The following is a 16,798-nucleotide window of genomic DNA, read 5'->3' on the forward strand; positions in this document are numbered from 1 at the left end:
TTCTGGCTTCTGCAGTCGTTCCCACTCATTTTTACAATTCATCTGTAATTCCTGTTTCTTGAAACCAGCTGTATTTCAGTTACACCCACAGGAGGAGATGTTTTCAGTCATCCGAATGCATGAGCCTGTTTGTTAGGAAAGCTGAGCTCCTTTATTTTCAAACCTTGGGCTGACCATGGATGGTATCAACACTGCCTAACAATAAATGGTTGTTTAGTCTAATGTGCAAGCATTTTTTAACTGTCTCTGAAGGATGTGATGCCTGAGAACAAGGTTGGCTGAGAATAATACAGCGTAAGGGAGTCTGATTCCAGAAAACAAACAGGCAGAGCTGGGACAGCACTCAGTTAAAAGCATCCCTTGTAGAAAGAGGTGAGGATAGAAGTCCCTGCCTGGTGTTTTAACCCTGCGCTTGGATCAGCTGCAAGATCTGAGTAGAGTCGAGAGAAGAATTTTAATGATTGTTGGATAACATGGCTGTGATCATGTTTAAAAAGCCAGTTGAAGGCCTAGGTCTCAGAAGGACAGTTCTGGAGCTTTTTACTGGTCTGTCTGGAGTGGAAGAGGTCCCCTTTATACTTTGCTAGTAGCACCTGAGATTTTTAAACTTGTTCTAGTACAAGAACCCTTTTTATACATCCAGGGTAGCTGACAAGTCCTGCCTGCTGCAAGTGTACTGTCAGTGTAGACAAAGCCATGTTAACTGGTAAAAGTGGCCATGGACCAGAAGGGCATCAAGCCTGAATGTGAGAACTCCTTTAAAAATAAGTCTTCCTCTTTCCCTCCAAAAAATGCACTTTCAGCAGAATCTGACAGGGGCTGGATCCAGTCTGCTCCAGATGGCATCATCCAGGGATTAAAACAGAAAATGCATGCTGCATCCAGAGGCAGGATGAGCAAATTAAAGTATTTCTGGGTTTAGGGTTTTTATCATCTAAAACAATAGTGTGGGTGTTGTTTTCTTCAACTGACGTGTTGATGAAACTTTATACCTTTGTGAAAAAGAGCTGTTAGGAAAGCCAGAAATTCTTTCAAAATGTACCTATGACAAAAATACCACTTGGCTGCTCCTGACAGCATAGTGTAAAAGGAGAAGAGTATACACCTTTTAAAAGTTGTAAATCTTAATTATACTGTACAACTTTGCAACTTTCCTGTAACTTGCTAGAGCAGAGATTTTATGGCAGCCTTCTTTTGAGAAGCAAAGAGGTTTTGCATCTATTCCTACCCTGTTCCAGGATCAGAACAGATTGTCTCCAAAGCTGTGCCAAGCTCTGGAGAGCTGCGGTACCGTCAGCCTCCAGAGGGGACTGATGCTGGAGGGCTCAGGGTTGCACAGGGAGAAATCATAGAATCACAGAATCATAGAACCATAGAATCATAGAATGGTTTGGGTTGGAAAGGACCTTAAGATCATCTAGTTCCAAGCCCCCTGCCATGGGCAGGGACACCTTGCACTAAACCATGTCACCCAAGACTCCATCCAACCTGGCCTTGAACACTGCCAGGGATGGGGCATTCACAACTTCCTTGGGCAACCCATTCCAGTGCCTCGCCACCCTCACTGTAAAGAACTTCCTTATATCTAATCTAAACTTCCCCTGTTTAAGTTTGAACCCATTACCCCTTGTCCTGCCACTACAGTCCCTAATGAAGAGTCCCTCCCCAGCATTCTTGTAGGCCCCCTTCGGATACTGGAAGGCTGCTATGAGGTCTCCACTCAGCCTTCTCTTCTCCAGGCTGAACAGCCCCAACTTCCTCAGCCTGTCTTCATACGGGAGGTGCTCCAGCCCTCTTATCATCCTCGTGGCCCTCCTCTGGACTTGCTCCAACAGCTCCATGTCCTTTTTATGTTGAGGACAGCAGAACTGTACACAATACTCCAAGTGAGGTCTCACGAGAGCAGAGTAGAGGGGCAGCATCACCTCCTTCGACCTGCTGGTCATGCTTCTTTTGATGCAGCCCAGGATACGTTTGGCTTTCTGGGCTGCGAGCGCACACTGCTGGCTCATGTTCAGTTTCTCATCCACCAACACTCCCAAATCACGTGGCTTACAGGAACCCATGCCTGGCTTCACTTCCAGTGAGGCCATTAGTACGATTATGTAAACAGAGCGTGTCTGCCACTCATTAAATAGTGACAGGAAAAAGCAAGGAGATTCATATTTCAGCTGCAACCAAAGGGATATAATTGTAGAGTACTTTGGGAAAATTATAGCTGGGAATGAAAAGTTGCAGCCCAAAGTACAATATTGCAAGTTACTCAGTGTATGAGATACAGGCATTATGTGTAAAAAGCACACACTGGAGAGCGATAAATCTTACACAAACTCCCCCCAGCTCTTGCCTTGGTTGTGAAGATCAATTTCTGTGCAAGTAGAAAACAAAATTAATCCTTTACCAAAATCTCTAATCAGACTAGCAGCTCTTTAGAATATCAATATTTGCAAATGTTTCAAGAGCCTAAGCAGTGGATACAGTCTAAATACATTAACAAGATAAAAGGGAGGTTGTCTCTAAGTCCAAGGCCCCCTGATGAGTTTGTAATCCTATAAGAATAGGACAAAGCTGTCACTCATCCAGCTTTGTGCTGAAATGTCCATTCTTCTTGTGCTGCCCATCAAAGGAGACAGCATTCAGCAGTTGTTTGTGGATGCTGTGTTACAAAAAACAAACTAAATAAAACACACCTCTGAACAGAGTGGAACAAGCTATTTGTTTGTATAATAATCTGTACATCTCAGTACAGCTTCATACGTTACAAACACCACCATGTTCACAGGAAAGGCACGAATGCAGTTTAAACCCAGTCCTTTGAAGAGCACTTTTGCACCCTCCTTTCTCACACTTTCCCTAACACAGTGGACAAGGCCTTTGTACTTGTGCTGGTCCGATTCATCTGTTTGCATCCGTGATTTGATGACATCCATGGGAGTAGCAAATCCCCAGGCCAGGACTCCAGCAAAACCACCAGAAAGCAGCACAACGAGGAAATCTGGAGGAGAGAGAAGGGAGAAGCAGTTAACTCCCAGCCTTGCACTCATATGGCTACAAGCATCTCAGATTTGTCAGCTAATGTTGTTAACTTTCATATGTTTCAGCAGTTATTTTGTCCAGCTCTTGCAGTTCCAGTGATCTCACACAAACCATGTGGCCTCTCTATTTCACAGCATTTTTGCTATGGTTTGCACAGCTCACTTTTGCCTACATTATACTTTTAACACTGCACGAATTAGATGTGATGCAGCCTGAGAGCTGATCACACTCTCTTCAACTGGATCTACTGATTCTTACAATTCTTAGGGAGAATTGTCATATTGATATTTTCTCAAAGGGGATAGGTTTTTTTCAGGGCCAAATCACAACCAGGAAACTTAAGTCTCTCTATATTCTCACCCGGGCTTTATTTTCAAGCTCGGGACTGATCCTGACCTGTGCTCAATGAGGACTCCTGGGAGATTTGACCATGTTTCATTTCTAGTTATATATCCTATTTCTGCATTAAGAGGATTTCACACCCACATACTAGGCACCAGAGCGTGCCATAAACACCCCTCCCGTAGGGAGAGGAGTAGCTACTGAGAGACAAGGTTGTGCGATTAAGTGGCCCCGTAGCACTAAGAAGCGAACAGGCCACATCTGAGTGAGATTTTATAGGTACTGGCTGATGTTTGCTGAGAGCCTGATTTCCCTCTTAGTGTGATATTAAAAAAGCCACTTTTGCAGGTAATGCCAGATGCTTTCTGATACCTACCTGGTTTATTTTTCCCAGCTGGTGTGAGCCAGTCACACAGAGCCGAATAGGTGAGGAAATATATTGCAGAAGAAAAGCAATCCCTGCAGAGTAATGCAGAGCAGCCCTTGTACAGACCCCCAAAACCTTCCTGCTTGGCAATCACCTTCAGACAGTGCAGAGACCCTCGATACTTTGGCCTGGAAACAGGCTGGGGAGATGCGATGGAAGGGTGTGGGTTCCTCTGAGTCTGCATGCGAACTTTAGCCACCTCACTAGGGGCCATAAACAGAACCTGTAACATCAGAGGATGGTATTTTAACCCGTCACATTTAAACAGTGGTTTGCTCCTCTCCTGAAAACTGCTCGTCTCCTACCTTTTCAGGCCATAATAATCCCTGAAGCCAGCGACTTCCAGCTTCCTTCCCTCTGTCTGTGCTAAACCCCACCCAGCAACAGCAGGACATACATGTCTGAGCTGCACTGTGCTGAGTGGAAGGCGAGGCAGAAATCCACAGAGGGCATCACGTATCTGTAACAACTTATTAAATCAGATGGGCATGAAAAGGGGATGTCCTCAGCTATAGGGTAGCATACATCAGGGCTCTTGTATCTATCTGTATTTGGAACCAAGGCCATAAAGACTAAAAAAATTAGCCTGTGTTAAGTAGAGTCATTGGCTGCTGGGAAACACCTAGAAACCCGACCATCTGGACTGCTCTGTAAGAGGATTGCCTGTGACTGGGTATGCATTTCTGCGCAGCAGGCCATGGGGCAGTGGGGTGAGCTCTGCCACATTCACAGAGTCTGCAAATGCTCACAGAAATCCACCTGCTTATGGGAAAGTGCTCCTGGATTCAGCCTCAGCTACCTGTCCTGGCATCATGCACGTCTGCCAGGCAGCATCACTTCTCAGTGATGCCCCATTGAGTTTTGAGTCCTGACAAGGCAAAGCTGTGTGCCACCCCTTTCTACAGCAACACCGTGCCGGGCTTGCGCTGTAATACACCAAGTTAAGTCTTACATACAAACACACCGTCAGAGCCACTTGGAAAGTTTGCTGCTCAGTTTTTTTTTTCTTCCTTTGTCTGCATTTGCTGCCAAGGTCCATGTCATTCTTAACAGCATGTTCTTAAGTGTTTTGGCACTCTAAACCAAATCCAGCACGAGATGCACAGCAGGACTCAGCCACACCACAGAGCCAACCAGCGAGGGGCAGAGCATGACCCCCCTGCAAAAACAAAGCCTCCTGGACAGAAACATTTGCTGCTTTTGGAGCCTCCTGTGTCTGCAATCAACATCTCTTGTTGTGCTTTCCCTTCCGGCTGTTTACCTACCCGGACAGCACCAGCAGCACCACCGGCAAGAGAAACATCCAGCTTGGACGGCTTCGCATCTGCAGCCCCGTATCGCAGCTTGCAGATGCCACAAAGGAAGTTTTTGTACATGCCAAATGAAACAGAAGAGATCACTGATACCGTGAGGACTGATGCAGACATACCTTTGTAAAATCCCCAAACCTAGTTGGAAACAGAGGGAAAAAAAACACTTTTAAGAGGGAATGGCATGGGAAAGCATCTGCTGGAAAACACTGGCCACACATAGCTGAGCCAAAACTTACTCCTATATTACAGCTCACTGGCAAAGCTAAATTTCATCCTGATCCTTCTCCCAAAAAATGATTGTATGTAACTGCTGCCCATTCTCCCCAAACTGGCAGAGGCAGCTCTGTTTATCTCAAACAAGGCATCCATAACTGCTATCAGAAATTCTGATGGGAGGTACTTACTTTTTCTGTCCTGTATGTTTCCTGAACACAGTGCCAAATCCCATTGTAATGCCCCTCAGTCTGAATTCTCACCTAGAAATACAGGGACAAGTTTAAAATGTAGATATCAGATTTATAAAAAATATAATCAACAAGTGCCATAGCAGCAATCAGACAATTAACCATAAAATAGCATCACTAAACAATTTACTTTTTTAATTCTTTAAGAGAAAAACTACACAACCAAATAAAGTGAAATATGTCGACATAACAAAAATGAAAGCATTGTCATGGGAATAGTTTTTTTTCAAGGAGGGGGAAAGCCAAAGGGCCTGTTTATTTTCACTCTGTAGTCAAGAAATAAAGCTCCAACAAGTACCTTCACTGTGTCCAGCGGGTAACCCACTGCTGTGCTTAGACCACCTGAAACAGAGAGTGTATAGGAGATGGTTAACGGTGCATGGCACAACAGACTGTTTTCCCCCATCAGAGAAAGGCATTAGGGGAACGACAGAAAAATGCAGCCTCGGAGCCGTGCCGTGCTTGGCACCAGACCTCTCCCGAGCTCCAGCGCTGACATTTGAGCCAAGAATGACAGAGCAGAATGTGCAGATTTCTCTGCATGACCAAGGCTCAGAAAGCAGAGCATGGAGCAAAAGCAAAGGCTGCTTGGAGCCTTGGCAGGCTGGTGTGACAACCAGTGGTGCTGGTTTGTAGAGACCCTCTGCCCTCCGCCACTCGGGGCTCAGCAGGATTAAGGAGCAGCGAGGGATTAGTGCTGGGTGCACTCAGCAACACGGCCCACATGCCCGCTGACCACAACTCCCCGCCTGCAGCAGTGACAGCATGTCCGGCATGCTGGGGGGGGGTCAATCATCTGTCGACACCCGGGCTCCTTTTGAGACCTTAAAATAGCCACTGGAGTTGGAAAACGTTAATGAGACAAAGTTACTGCCTTAATGGCAGATAAGGAGAGCAAAAGAGCTCCAATGTGGACCTCTCTTAGTCACAGTAACAAAGAGATCACCCACCATTCCTGCCCTTACCTCACTGCATTTCCCAGCTCTGGTCTAAATGCATCTCATGTCGTATCTATTGTTGTATTGTATATCAACAGATGATGATGAGACTGATCAGCTAACTTCCTCCTAGTACATCAACTGCAAAGTCATCGGAGAGGAAATCAGGCTGGGGGACAACAGAGCTATATCCATGTGAGTTACTTAGACATCAAGTTCATAAAAGTGCTGGATGAGCCCTACAGGGAGCCAGGAAGTCAAAGATACAGTGCACATCTGGTGGCTCACAGGTTGGAAACTGCCTCCCATTGAGCCCTTCTTTAAAACAAAAACCGCAAAAACCAAGATACTGAAAACTGTTAGTAGCCATGATCATTTCACAAGGCATATTCACGTGTGGTTCCATGGCAGCTTGGGAGCTCTGGAAGGCTCTACTTTGTTTTGGAAAAAAGCAGCAGCTGCTGGTGTGAGTCACCAAGAGACAATCCCGAAGTACGTTACTCAGGAGAAAACAACCAACAGTATCCTGCTTGCAGAAAAATGAGGTCTATTCTTCAAAAATCTGTATCAAATCTGCCACCACATAAATAGTAATGAAGATGAAAAATGGGGCCAACTTCTGTATTTCAAAACCAAAATGAGATCAGGCTGGAAGAAAGACAGTGAGGGAGAATGCACAGGCAGAATAATATGGCTGTAAGGAGCAATGCCTCTGGTCTGAGCAGAGAGTGACAACACACAAAGTCACCCAGGGCCACCTGCACTGTCCTGGATTCCCAGCCATCGGCCAGAGGCAGACTGCAAACATAGACCCCGCCAGCCAGGAAGAGCAGCACATAAGTCACTGTTAGTGTGACAGCACTGACCTCAGAGGTGCAGTCTCCTGGCCCAAGCACCCTGTCCGAGACAGAAGGATTTGGCATCGCATAAGTTTCAGCCTTCCTCAACCTCAGAGGCAGTGGCCATGAGCTGACCAGACACTAGCAATGCAGAGATACTGTGCGCCTTGCACTGCTCAGTGCTGGCTTGCCCCACAGGCTCAGGAGCCTTGGCTCATGCGCATCAGGAGCCAAGGCTGATTGGGTCAGCCTTTGACAAGAAGTGTCCTCTTCTGTCTCCCTTCTGGAGAAATTGCCTGGTTCACACATTAAGATGCAGAGACAGCAGCAACACAGACAAAATAAAGCAGGTTTGCCCCAAACCAGCCTGTTGCCCATTGCTTCTCAGTTCTAAGTGCTCCCACTCAGATTGGTTCCAGCAATGACCAAACGTCTCCTCTTGAGAGGAGACCATAAAGGTAAATTTTTCACTGCTCTCACCAAAGTGGAGATGTGAGACCCACAAACCTTCAACCAACCACAGCCTGCCATGAACCACACTCCTTAAGAATCACAGCACTCAACAGTCAAGTTGTCAGAGCTGAGGAGCTCAGGCAAGTCCATCAAAGGCCGAGGAAAGGCTCTGCACAATGTCACACAGTATAAATAGCCTGGGACAAAGACAGCATGACCCACACATGCCCTGTTTGCACAGCAGAATAGAGTAATACCAGCAATGTATAGCAGGCATACGGGGGAGGGTTCCGGTGGGACTCCTGCTGAGTAATGCTGCAAAGGCTGTGACAAAAATAAATATCAAAATCAGATGAATGATCTTTCTGGGGTTTAGTGAGCCATTTTTTACACCTACATTATCTGAGACATTCTCAGGTATTGTGCAGAGGTTGCAACATCCCCTACATATGCACACAGAGAGCGCAGGTGCAAAACTGGGCTACTCAGTCTCTTCATGAATCAGGTGGCTTCAACCAGGCAATTCAAATAGGAAGGGATCCTGGCATGGTGGCCAGCACAACTGCAATCAGCAGAGAGCAAGCAGCAGCCCATCAGGTGCCACAGCTCCCAGCTGTTGGCAAACCCCTTCTGAGAGACTGAGGGAGAAGCAGGGATAATGATCCATGTGCTGGATGGGTAGACAACAATTTCCAAAGTTCTGTGAAGAGCTGGGAACATAAGTGCCCCACATGCTAAGCAAGCTGAACTCCGTCCAGTAACATGACCCTGGCAGTGTCCAGCAGGAGCTGCTTTAGTTGTAAGGACAAGACAACATGTTCCCTCCATAAGTGGACTACTTTGTCTATCCTTGAACTGCATGTGACTGGGTATGTAACCCTGCAGCAAGATGCAGAGAAGCCTGGGCATGCTACAGGCCCTGTTGCTCTACCACCACTGGTTGAACCTCAGCTTCCCCTTCCCAGATCTTTACCCCTGGCATAAGAGCCAAGTCATCTCCTAGTCTTCAATAGCCCTAATCATCAATACCCATCAGCTGCCATGGCCCAGGTTGCTGCCGCAGCAGGGCTAGAAAACACACATAGGATCATAAGAAAAATCAAGTTGGAAGGGACCTCTTGAGGTTCCTAGTCCAATCTCCTGCTCAGCTTTATTGGCCAAGAAGGACATCCTTACAGATTATCTGCTTTACACATCATGCAGCCCCATTTGGTGATTATTGGAAGTTTTTTCCACAGTCACTAAGCATGTTTCTTTCATGGTTTTTTCCACCTGAACTCAGAGCAGGTCACTGTTTCTTGGGCTGAAGATGCTGAGGTTATCTCATGGCCATAGAAGCAGCAGCTCTGTGGAGGGGATGCAATATTTGTGCAGGTGCCTGAGCCAGGCTGGATAGTTACATGGGATTAAAAAAGGCAGCATCTCCACCATTTATCAGAGGTGCTTAAGCCACACTTTCTCCAAAACACTCTGAAAACAGGTCAAGGTCACAAGCATGTAATTTACTAAACAGAAACTCTGTTATTATTTGTGTTGCCTCTTGAGCTGTTCGGTGCACGTCAGCTGTGTTTGTAGCCTTCTTAGGAACATGAAAACTGCTTCAGCTCTAACTGACATAAGCCATGAAATAAGCTCAGCACCAAAAACATTCCAGTTCTTTCAGGAAAGCTATCCCACCCCTGGAAGCTGTTCCATGTCGGGGTAGGGACCATAGCCGTAAAGCCCTGCCCAGGTGCCTCACACATGTCTATGTGCAAGCTCCCAGCAGGGAACAGCATACCAGGAAACACCTCTGTCTGTCAATGGAAAGTTGCATTACCCCTCTTAGAAAAGCCATGAGCTGGACACAGAGGATAGAAAATCTTTCTGACACCCTGAGATCAGTAAAGTGCCTTAAACCATGCAAAGACATTTCTGGTCCCAGCTGGAGCTCCCCAGCTTGCACTCTCCCAGTCTGAGCCTGTTTCCAGGGCACCCATGGGAGATGCTTGCTGCATAGCCAGGTAGCACACAATGCTGGTGCCAGGATGGAGGCACCACACAAACCATGGCTTTGCATGGAAGTAGGGACAGAATGCTGAGGTGAGCGGCCACTTTGAAATTGTTCTCAGCTTTCCACATTCCCTTGCAAAACAAGATTATCCTTAAGTGGCCCAGCTCCAACTGTGCCAACAAAAGCAAAGGGGCCCAACCAGTGAACGCAGTCTTCATTGCCCCATCCTGAACATGAAGTCTTGGAGGAGTTCTGGTGAATCCCTTCAGGGTGGACATGTAGTTGCCAGACCCAGCACGGGGCTCCCGTCTCCACTGGGTGCTCCAAAGTCAGTAGGGAAAGAGGAGGGGAAGGGGAAGCTGTCATGGATGGGCTGGTTGTATCCTCCTCTCCCATGAAGGGTTGTTGCCACACAGCATCCCCCAGTACTACGGGAAAGCCAACGGCCCAAGCAACAGGCGCTTCCGGGGCTGGATGCTGCTGAGACACTAAACCTTGCCCCATTTGCACATTTGGGTGATGAGCAATAAGGAGCTGCAGGGTAAAACTCATCGTGATGCTTTCCAGGAAATGCATGTCTGCACAGGACCACAGGCTGTTGTTCCTGGTGAGGGAAACTGCCAAATTTCAGCTGAGCCCGGAGTGAGATCTGACATCCAGGCTTGGGCTGGGTGTCTCCTGGGGATTACCTGGCCTTTCTGGCAGCGGTACCAAGGCTCTTGTTTCAGTATTTGATACTCTGCTAATTCTGACAAGATTTTAGAAAAGAAGTTAGACTAGTGGCTACCTTTTGTTGTTTAAAACAAAGCTGGGTTTGAGCCGCACGTGCTCTAAAAACAGCTGGAATTAAATCACACTTTTCACCTTTAATTTATGACTAACCTACTTTCTCTCAGACCAAAGCCTGCTGCACAGCATGCCTGCACTGACACTACCATCACAACTGCAAATGCGCCTTAACCCAGGATAATACAAAGGTCGTTCATTCAGACCTTCTTCACTGCAACAAAGCTATGCTTCCTCCCCTCTGGCCTCACAATTCCCATCCTCAGCCCTCCAGAGCCATGACCTCAGCAGCCTGCCAGCACCCCCGGGCACCAGACGTGAGGTTTTGCTCTCCAGGCAATATTAGCCTGTCTGCATCTGCACACAACATGTTCCACTTTGTCTCTTCCGATCAGAGTTTTGCCCTGTCCCACTGCAATTAGACTGGAGGAGATTGCAGGGTGATGACCTCAGCTGACCAAATTGCAGTGCTGCCTCTCCGGTGGCTCTGTGAACCTGCTCTGATGACATTTTCCATTTAGTAAAGAAGAATGCACTTTTAACAAGCAGCCCCCATTGAAAGACTCTCAGCTCTGCCAATGAGACCTGCCCATTAGCTGGACAAGAAGGAAACGCAGCAATCTGCTTTCATTAACAAGCGCTACTTAGGTATTTACCTCCAATGGCCCCGGCAATGAAATCCATCCAGACTGACTCTGTTGCCTTAATTACCCTGATTAAGAGTTAGGGAGGTAGAAGGGAGGATACCAGTTCGGTCTTTCCAGAGCTCCGCAGGTCCTTCAGAGACAGTGATTTGGAATATGAATCACTTTCCTGCTGTCTTCTCTTGCCTCTAGGGATTGTGAGCCTTGTGGATATTTGATGAATTTGTACACTGGAGGCAGAGACGGGAAGCCTGGAGCTGTTCCAGGAACACTGAATAAGTAATCCTGTGAAGCCCTGCAACGCTGCGCCAGAGCCGCTGTTCCCAGTGCCCTTCTGCTTGGAAAATCACGAGGGGTGGTGCCTTGCAGGATAAAGCTGGATGTGAAGGGGCCATTCCCCGTTATACTTATTAACCCCAGAAGACAGCCTTGCGTGCTTTTTTGCCAGAGGTCACTCTTGCCCTGTGCCATGAAGAAGTGGCATGGGTGGCTGGATATGAGACACTTCCTTCCCTCATCCCAGCCCACACTTCCTCCTTCAGATGGAGCAGACCCTTTTCCTATCAAGGAAAATTCCTTGTGCCCTTCCCAAGGAATTTTCCTTGGGTTTCCTAACCCACAGAGCTGACCTTAAACCTCTACCCAGTTCCCTGTGGATTATTACCTGCGCATTGTGTATACATGTGGTGAAGCCCAGAAATTAATCCAACCACATACTAAGTGCTTGCTTCCCTTTCAGAGTGAAGGGTAGTTTCAGTTTTCCCAGCCCTTGGAGGAGCTTTGCTTCTTCACTTCTTGCTCTGTCTCCCAACCTCCTTTCCAGTGTCAGTTCCTTGCTGAGTTCAGCGGTGGAGAAGGAATCACAATTGCTGCTGCTCATACTCCAGTGTTTTACCCTGCAGGGGAGATGGGAAGTGGATTTTGCCAGGAGACTGGTCCAGAACCTATTTTTTTCTTCCTAATTTACACCCAGCACAGGGTGGTATTCTCAGCAGGGGAAAGAGAAAAGCACAGAGAGAGACCTGCTAGTCAAGGGGAACCAAGAGCTCAAGATAATGCCATATTGCCTATTTTTGCACAACAGCCCCATACCAGAGAGCTGCCACATATACATGGGAGAGGTGAAGTTCTGCCCCCATTGAACCTGAAAACCAAAGTCCTAACCCAGTGAAGGGCTTGCCAAGTTGTGACCTGAATTGTACTCCTCTTGAAGAGGTTTCCCTGGGACAGAGCCAAGGCACACTGGCAGCAAAGGGAAAAGAATATTTCACAGCTGCTCCCTCCGAGGTTGGCTTCAGAGAGGAGCTGAGGACTTCAGTCCACAGTGCTCATTTCACAAGAGCCTATTTCTCAGTGAAGTGCCTGTTTTGGATAGGCTGATGTGTCAGTGACACACAGCACAGTTCGTTGTGAGGGCTCAGAGTTTCTGGGAACTGAAAATTAAAGGATTTTTAAAAACTTGCTTCCCATAGTTTCTTACATGTCCTTCCCTGAACATTTTCTGTGCTGGAGAGAACAGTTTATTCCAGTGTAACGTAATGCAAGGACAGCAAAAACTTCAAACCAGAAGTAAAATATTACCTAGAGAGATAGCTATGTATCTGCTAAAACACACTGGGTTATTCAGTAGCCCTTCCTTGTTACACCTGATGACTCTAGAGCGGTTTTTAATGGTTCATCAACAGTGCGCACATGCCAAGTGCAACGAAAGGTTACGTTTCCGCTTCTCCAACCAGCCATTCCCAGCTGCTGTCCTCATGGGCCCTCTCCAGCAACAGGACTGTGTGTGGGACCTGCCTCGTCAGTGACACTTGGGGACAAGGACACAGTTTCGCTGCGGAGGGGCAGCCCAGGAGCCTTCAGCCTCCTGGCTCCTGCAGGGATCAGGCAACCTGCCGAGCTGCTCCAGCCCACACTGCAGCAGTCACTGCTGCCTCCAGATTGCTGTTTAGATATTGCTGCTTAATACGGCTTTTCTGGTTGCTGCTTCCAGGCAAAGTGAAGAAATTCATTATATTCTCAATATGAAAGTGTCACCATGTGTTCCCTCCCATCACATGGGCAGGGTGTCATGTTAGGGGGGGCATTTTTCTATGTATTGCATAGAAAAGATTGCTGTTTTGCACTGGCGCAATATCAGCAAGAAAATAGAGACTGGCTGGCACTGGGTGACTAAAACATCAGTATTTCCCATGAAACGTCACAAGAGCAAGCAAAATGTCTACCTTCTTTAGCTGAGCTGAACAGCTCATGAAACCTTCTGAGTTTGTAAAATAAAAAGCCAATGCACCCCAAAATCTTCCCTTTGCAAGCGAAAATTAACCCTTTTTATTATTTTAGCCTTCATTCACACTGCTTCTATCACAATGTTAGTTTGCTTTCTATAGCACAAAGCTGACTCCAAATTCAAGCATTTTGATAACCTTCTGATAATGGTTTCAGTTACTGAGGTATAGTGGGATAAGTCCCATTTTCCGCTTGACTGTAATTGCTCACAAATAAAGGCTGTTCACAAGGCAGCCATGTGAAAGAAGAATATTTTGGGGCTTGAGATGTTTCACCTTGTCCCATGAAGGTGTTGCTGGGGACAGCTGGCTCTGGAGGAATGCACATACACAGCTACTTCAGGGACATTTGCCTTGACAGGACTTAGCAGGGTAACACGAGCCTCAAGCAAACACAGTGGCCACTGCTGTGGTCACCAGTCCTTTGCTCCTGGTGTCTGGCCAGGACCTGGACTTGTGTGACCCAACCTGACCTGACCAGCCTGGCCGCCATGCGATGGTGGTGAGGGCAGAGCCTTCTGGAAGAGGAGCCCCGCGCAAGTGTTGAAGTGTTCACACACAAGCAAGTACAGAGGAATGTGTAATTTGGCATGAAGGAAAAGCTGTCTGAGAAATGAAATGCTGTGTTACTGCGTTTGCTGTTGCTCGCTGGCATGCTCCAAACAGTACAAACCAACCCCCCGCTAAAGAGAGCAATCCTCAAGGCAACGATTCAACGTCCCTTGCTGGGAGTCCTCCTAGACACATAGAGTCCTTGAGGTCTCATTGTTCTTCATGCTTTGCTGAAGGACCTTCCTCCTTTACCCCATCTTTCCCAAGTTTCAGAGATATACTAGCTCTCTGATACCAGCCTCATTAGAAACACTTCCCAGAATCCAGCCCCCCAGTGACACAGTGCCCCCAGGTCAACAGAGACAGCGCAAAAAATCCAGCCCAAAGAAATCTTGAATTATCAGGAAGACCTTCAAGATCAAATATGATTCATTCCTGTCACACTTTGACACAATGTCCAAGGACTGACAGAGATCACTGCTAGTCCAGCTTGCAAAGAAATGTCATGGTCCACATCTTTGCCGACGACACCAAGCTGTGTGGTTCGGTTGATACGCTGGAGGGAAGGGATGCCATCCAGAGGGACCTGGACACGCTTGTGAGGTGGGCCAATGCCAACCTTATGAAGTTTAACCAAGTCAAGTGTAAGGTCCTACACCTGGGTCGGGGCAATCCCAGGCACAGCTACTGGTTGGGTGGAGAAGAGATTCAGAGCAGCCCTGCGGAGAAAGACTTGGGGGTTTTGGTTGATGAGCCGGCCGTGTGCAATTGCAGCCCAGAAAGCCAACCGTATCCTGGGCTGCATCAAAGGAAGCGTAACCAGCAGGTCGAAGGAGGTGATCCTGCCCCTCTACTCTGCTCTCGTGAGACCTCACTTGGAGTATTGTGTACAGTTCTGCTGTCCTCAACATAAGAAGGACATGGAGCTGTTGGAGCAAGTCCAGAGGAAGGCCAAGTGGATGATAAGAGGGCTGGAGCACCTCCCGTACGAAGACAGGCTGAGGAAGTTGGGGCTGTTCAGCCTGGGGAAGAGAAGGCTGAGTGGAGACCTCATAGCAGCCTTCCAGTATCTGAAGGGGGCCTGCAAGGATGCTGGAGGGGGACTCTTCATTAGGGACTGTAGTGGCAGGACAAGGGGTAATGGGTTCAAACTTAAACAGGGGAAGTTTAGATTAGATATAAGGAAGAAGATCTTTACAGTGAGGGTGGTGAGGCACTGGAATGGGTTGCCCAAGGAAATTGTGAATGCTCCATCCCTGGCAGTGTTCAAGGCCAGGTTGGATGGAGTCTTGGGTGACATGGTTTACTGCAAGGTGTCCCTGCCCATGGCAGGGGGCTTGGAACTAGGTGATCTTAAGGTCCTTTTCAACCCTATGATTCTATGATTCTATGCAGGGATGGACAAAAGTGCCTGGTCCCAGCCCACGTGGTCTTCTCAAAGCGTGCCCTGGGAAATGACACATAAAACACATGCTTTGAGCCTCCACAAGGGATAGTACTCCACTAAAAAGGCCTCACAAATCCTTTCCTCCACTAGCAAACTGTTTCAGAGTGATTTGTTCAATATGGGTGAATTTCATAGGGGATTTTGAGAAAGCAGAGCGTGGAAGGTGCTATCAGATGAAAAGACGGATCTGAGGATACAAAGCTGTCTGCAAGAAATTATGGAACTAAGTGATAAAGAAGTGAGGAAGGCCTGAATTTTGCACAGCGCATGATGGATGAAACATTCCATTTGCTTCACAGGAGGAGGCAGCTGTCTGCCCACCCAGGCAGAGAGAACTGCTCCACAGCTACAGGAGCAGCAGACTTAGAGGACTGATACAAGTATATGGAGCAAAAGGAGAGGTGAAGAGGGAGGCTTTAGGTAGGTAATCAATGTTAAATAACATCTTTTAGGTGAGACAAAAATGCAGGGACATCCCTTTACCCCTCTCCTTCCACAGCTCACTCCCAGGACATTACTAGCTCCACCCATCCTGCAAAGCAAGAGAGAAGCCTATCCTCTTCTGGCTCTGCAACCACCTGCTAGCTCATCAAGCCAGATTTGCTGAGAAAATATTCCTACTTCATTTCCTGCCACAATGTGCTGCATTTTCTATTGTCCCTGCGCTATGTGGTATCACACTCACATGCATATCCATCAGTTCCCTTCCTATTTATTTAGTATACAAAAGTGCTTGACTGAAGAGGCTGTTCCAACAGCGTTACCCTGCTACATCATGGGGCTGTTTGTACATTGCGGAACAGGAAGGAGTGACACCAGCAGTGCTGAGCTGGCAGAGCCTGGCGCTTGGCTTGCGTGGTGGTGGGTGGAAAGGGGGTGGAACAGCCTGGCTCCAGCCATAGTGTGGATTTTCAAATCGAAGTGCTTCACTGTCCTTTACCTAGGGTACTAATGAAAAATCAATAATTCCAAGGACTCAAACGTTTGCAGTGGGAATTTCATGGCAAAACAAACAAAACTGGCAAGGAAACCGTTCTGAGCATTGGCAACTGCATCACTTTTAAACAGGCATAAGTGGTCAGTGATTTCACCTCTGGAAAGCTGATACAAGGTTGTAATGTTTCTACATGCATTTCCAAGGGAAGGGAAAATAATACATTTCCAAGAGGCCTTAAGACAATTGCAGTAATTTAAGAAATGACACAGATTTTCTGGCTTTGGGCAAGTCACTCCATCTCCCTCAGCACAGTGCTGTATGTCCACTGCCATGAAGTCACTG

The 16,798-nt window shown here is 47.3% G+C and overlaps 1 protein-coding gene across 3 annotated transcripts; it reads right to left on the reverse strand.

Moving 5' to 3' along the window:
• Window positions 1–2,697: 2,697 nt before the first annotated feature.
• SLC25A47 (solute carrier family 25 member 47) lies at window positions 2,698–11,544 on the reverse strand. Of its 3 annotated transcripts, none has more exons than XM_030484415.1 (6): window positions 11,248–11,544; window positions 5,881–5,924; window positions 5,523–5,594; window positions 5,071–5,253; window positions 3,755–4,028; window positions 2,698–2,995 (listed from the first exon to the last, which is right to left on the reverse strand). In XM_030484415.1, exons 1-6 carry the CDS (start codon window positions 11,273–11,275, stop codon window positions 2,712–2,714), a joined length of 885 nt encoding a protein of 294 aa, XP_030340275.1. In that variant the 5' UTR covers window positions 11,276–11,544; the 3' UTR covers window positions 2,698–2,711. The 3 variants fall into 3 exon arrangements, with proteins under 3 accessions (XP_030340275.1, XP_030340277.1, XP_030340276.1); XM_030484417.1 differs by having other exon boundaries at window positions 5,235–5,253; window positions 11,248–11,540; XM_030484416.1 differs by lacking the exons at window positions 5,071–5,253; window positions 5,523–5,594; window positions 5,881–5,924; window positions 11,248–11,544 and adding an exon at window positions 4,111–4,997.
• Between the last annotated feature and the right edge of the window lie 5,254 nt (window positions 11,545–16,798).

This window comes from Strigops habroptila, chromosome 4 (genome assembly GCF_004027225.2).
Source record: "Strigops habroptila isolate Jane chromosome 4, bStrHab1.2.pri, whole genome shotgun sequence".
Classification (NCBI taxonomy): Eukaryota; Metazoa; Chordata; class Aves; order Psittaciformes; family Psittacidae; genus Strigops; species Strigops habroptila.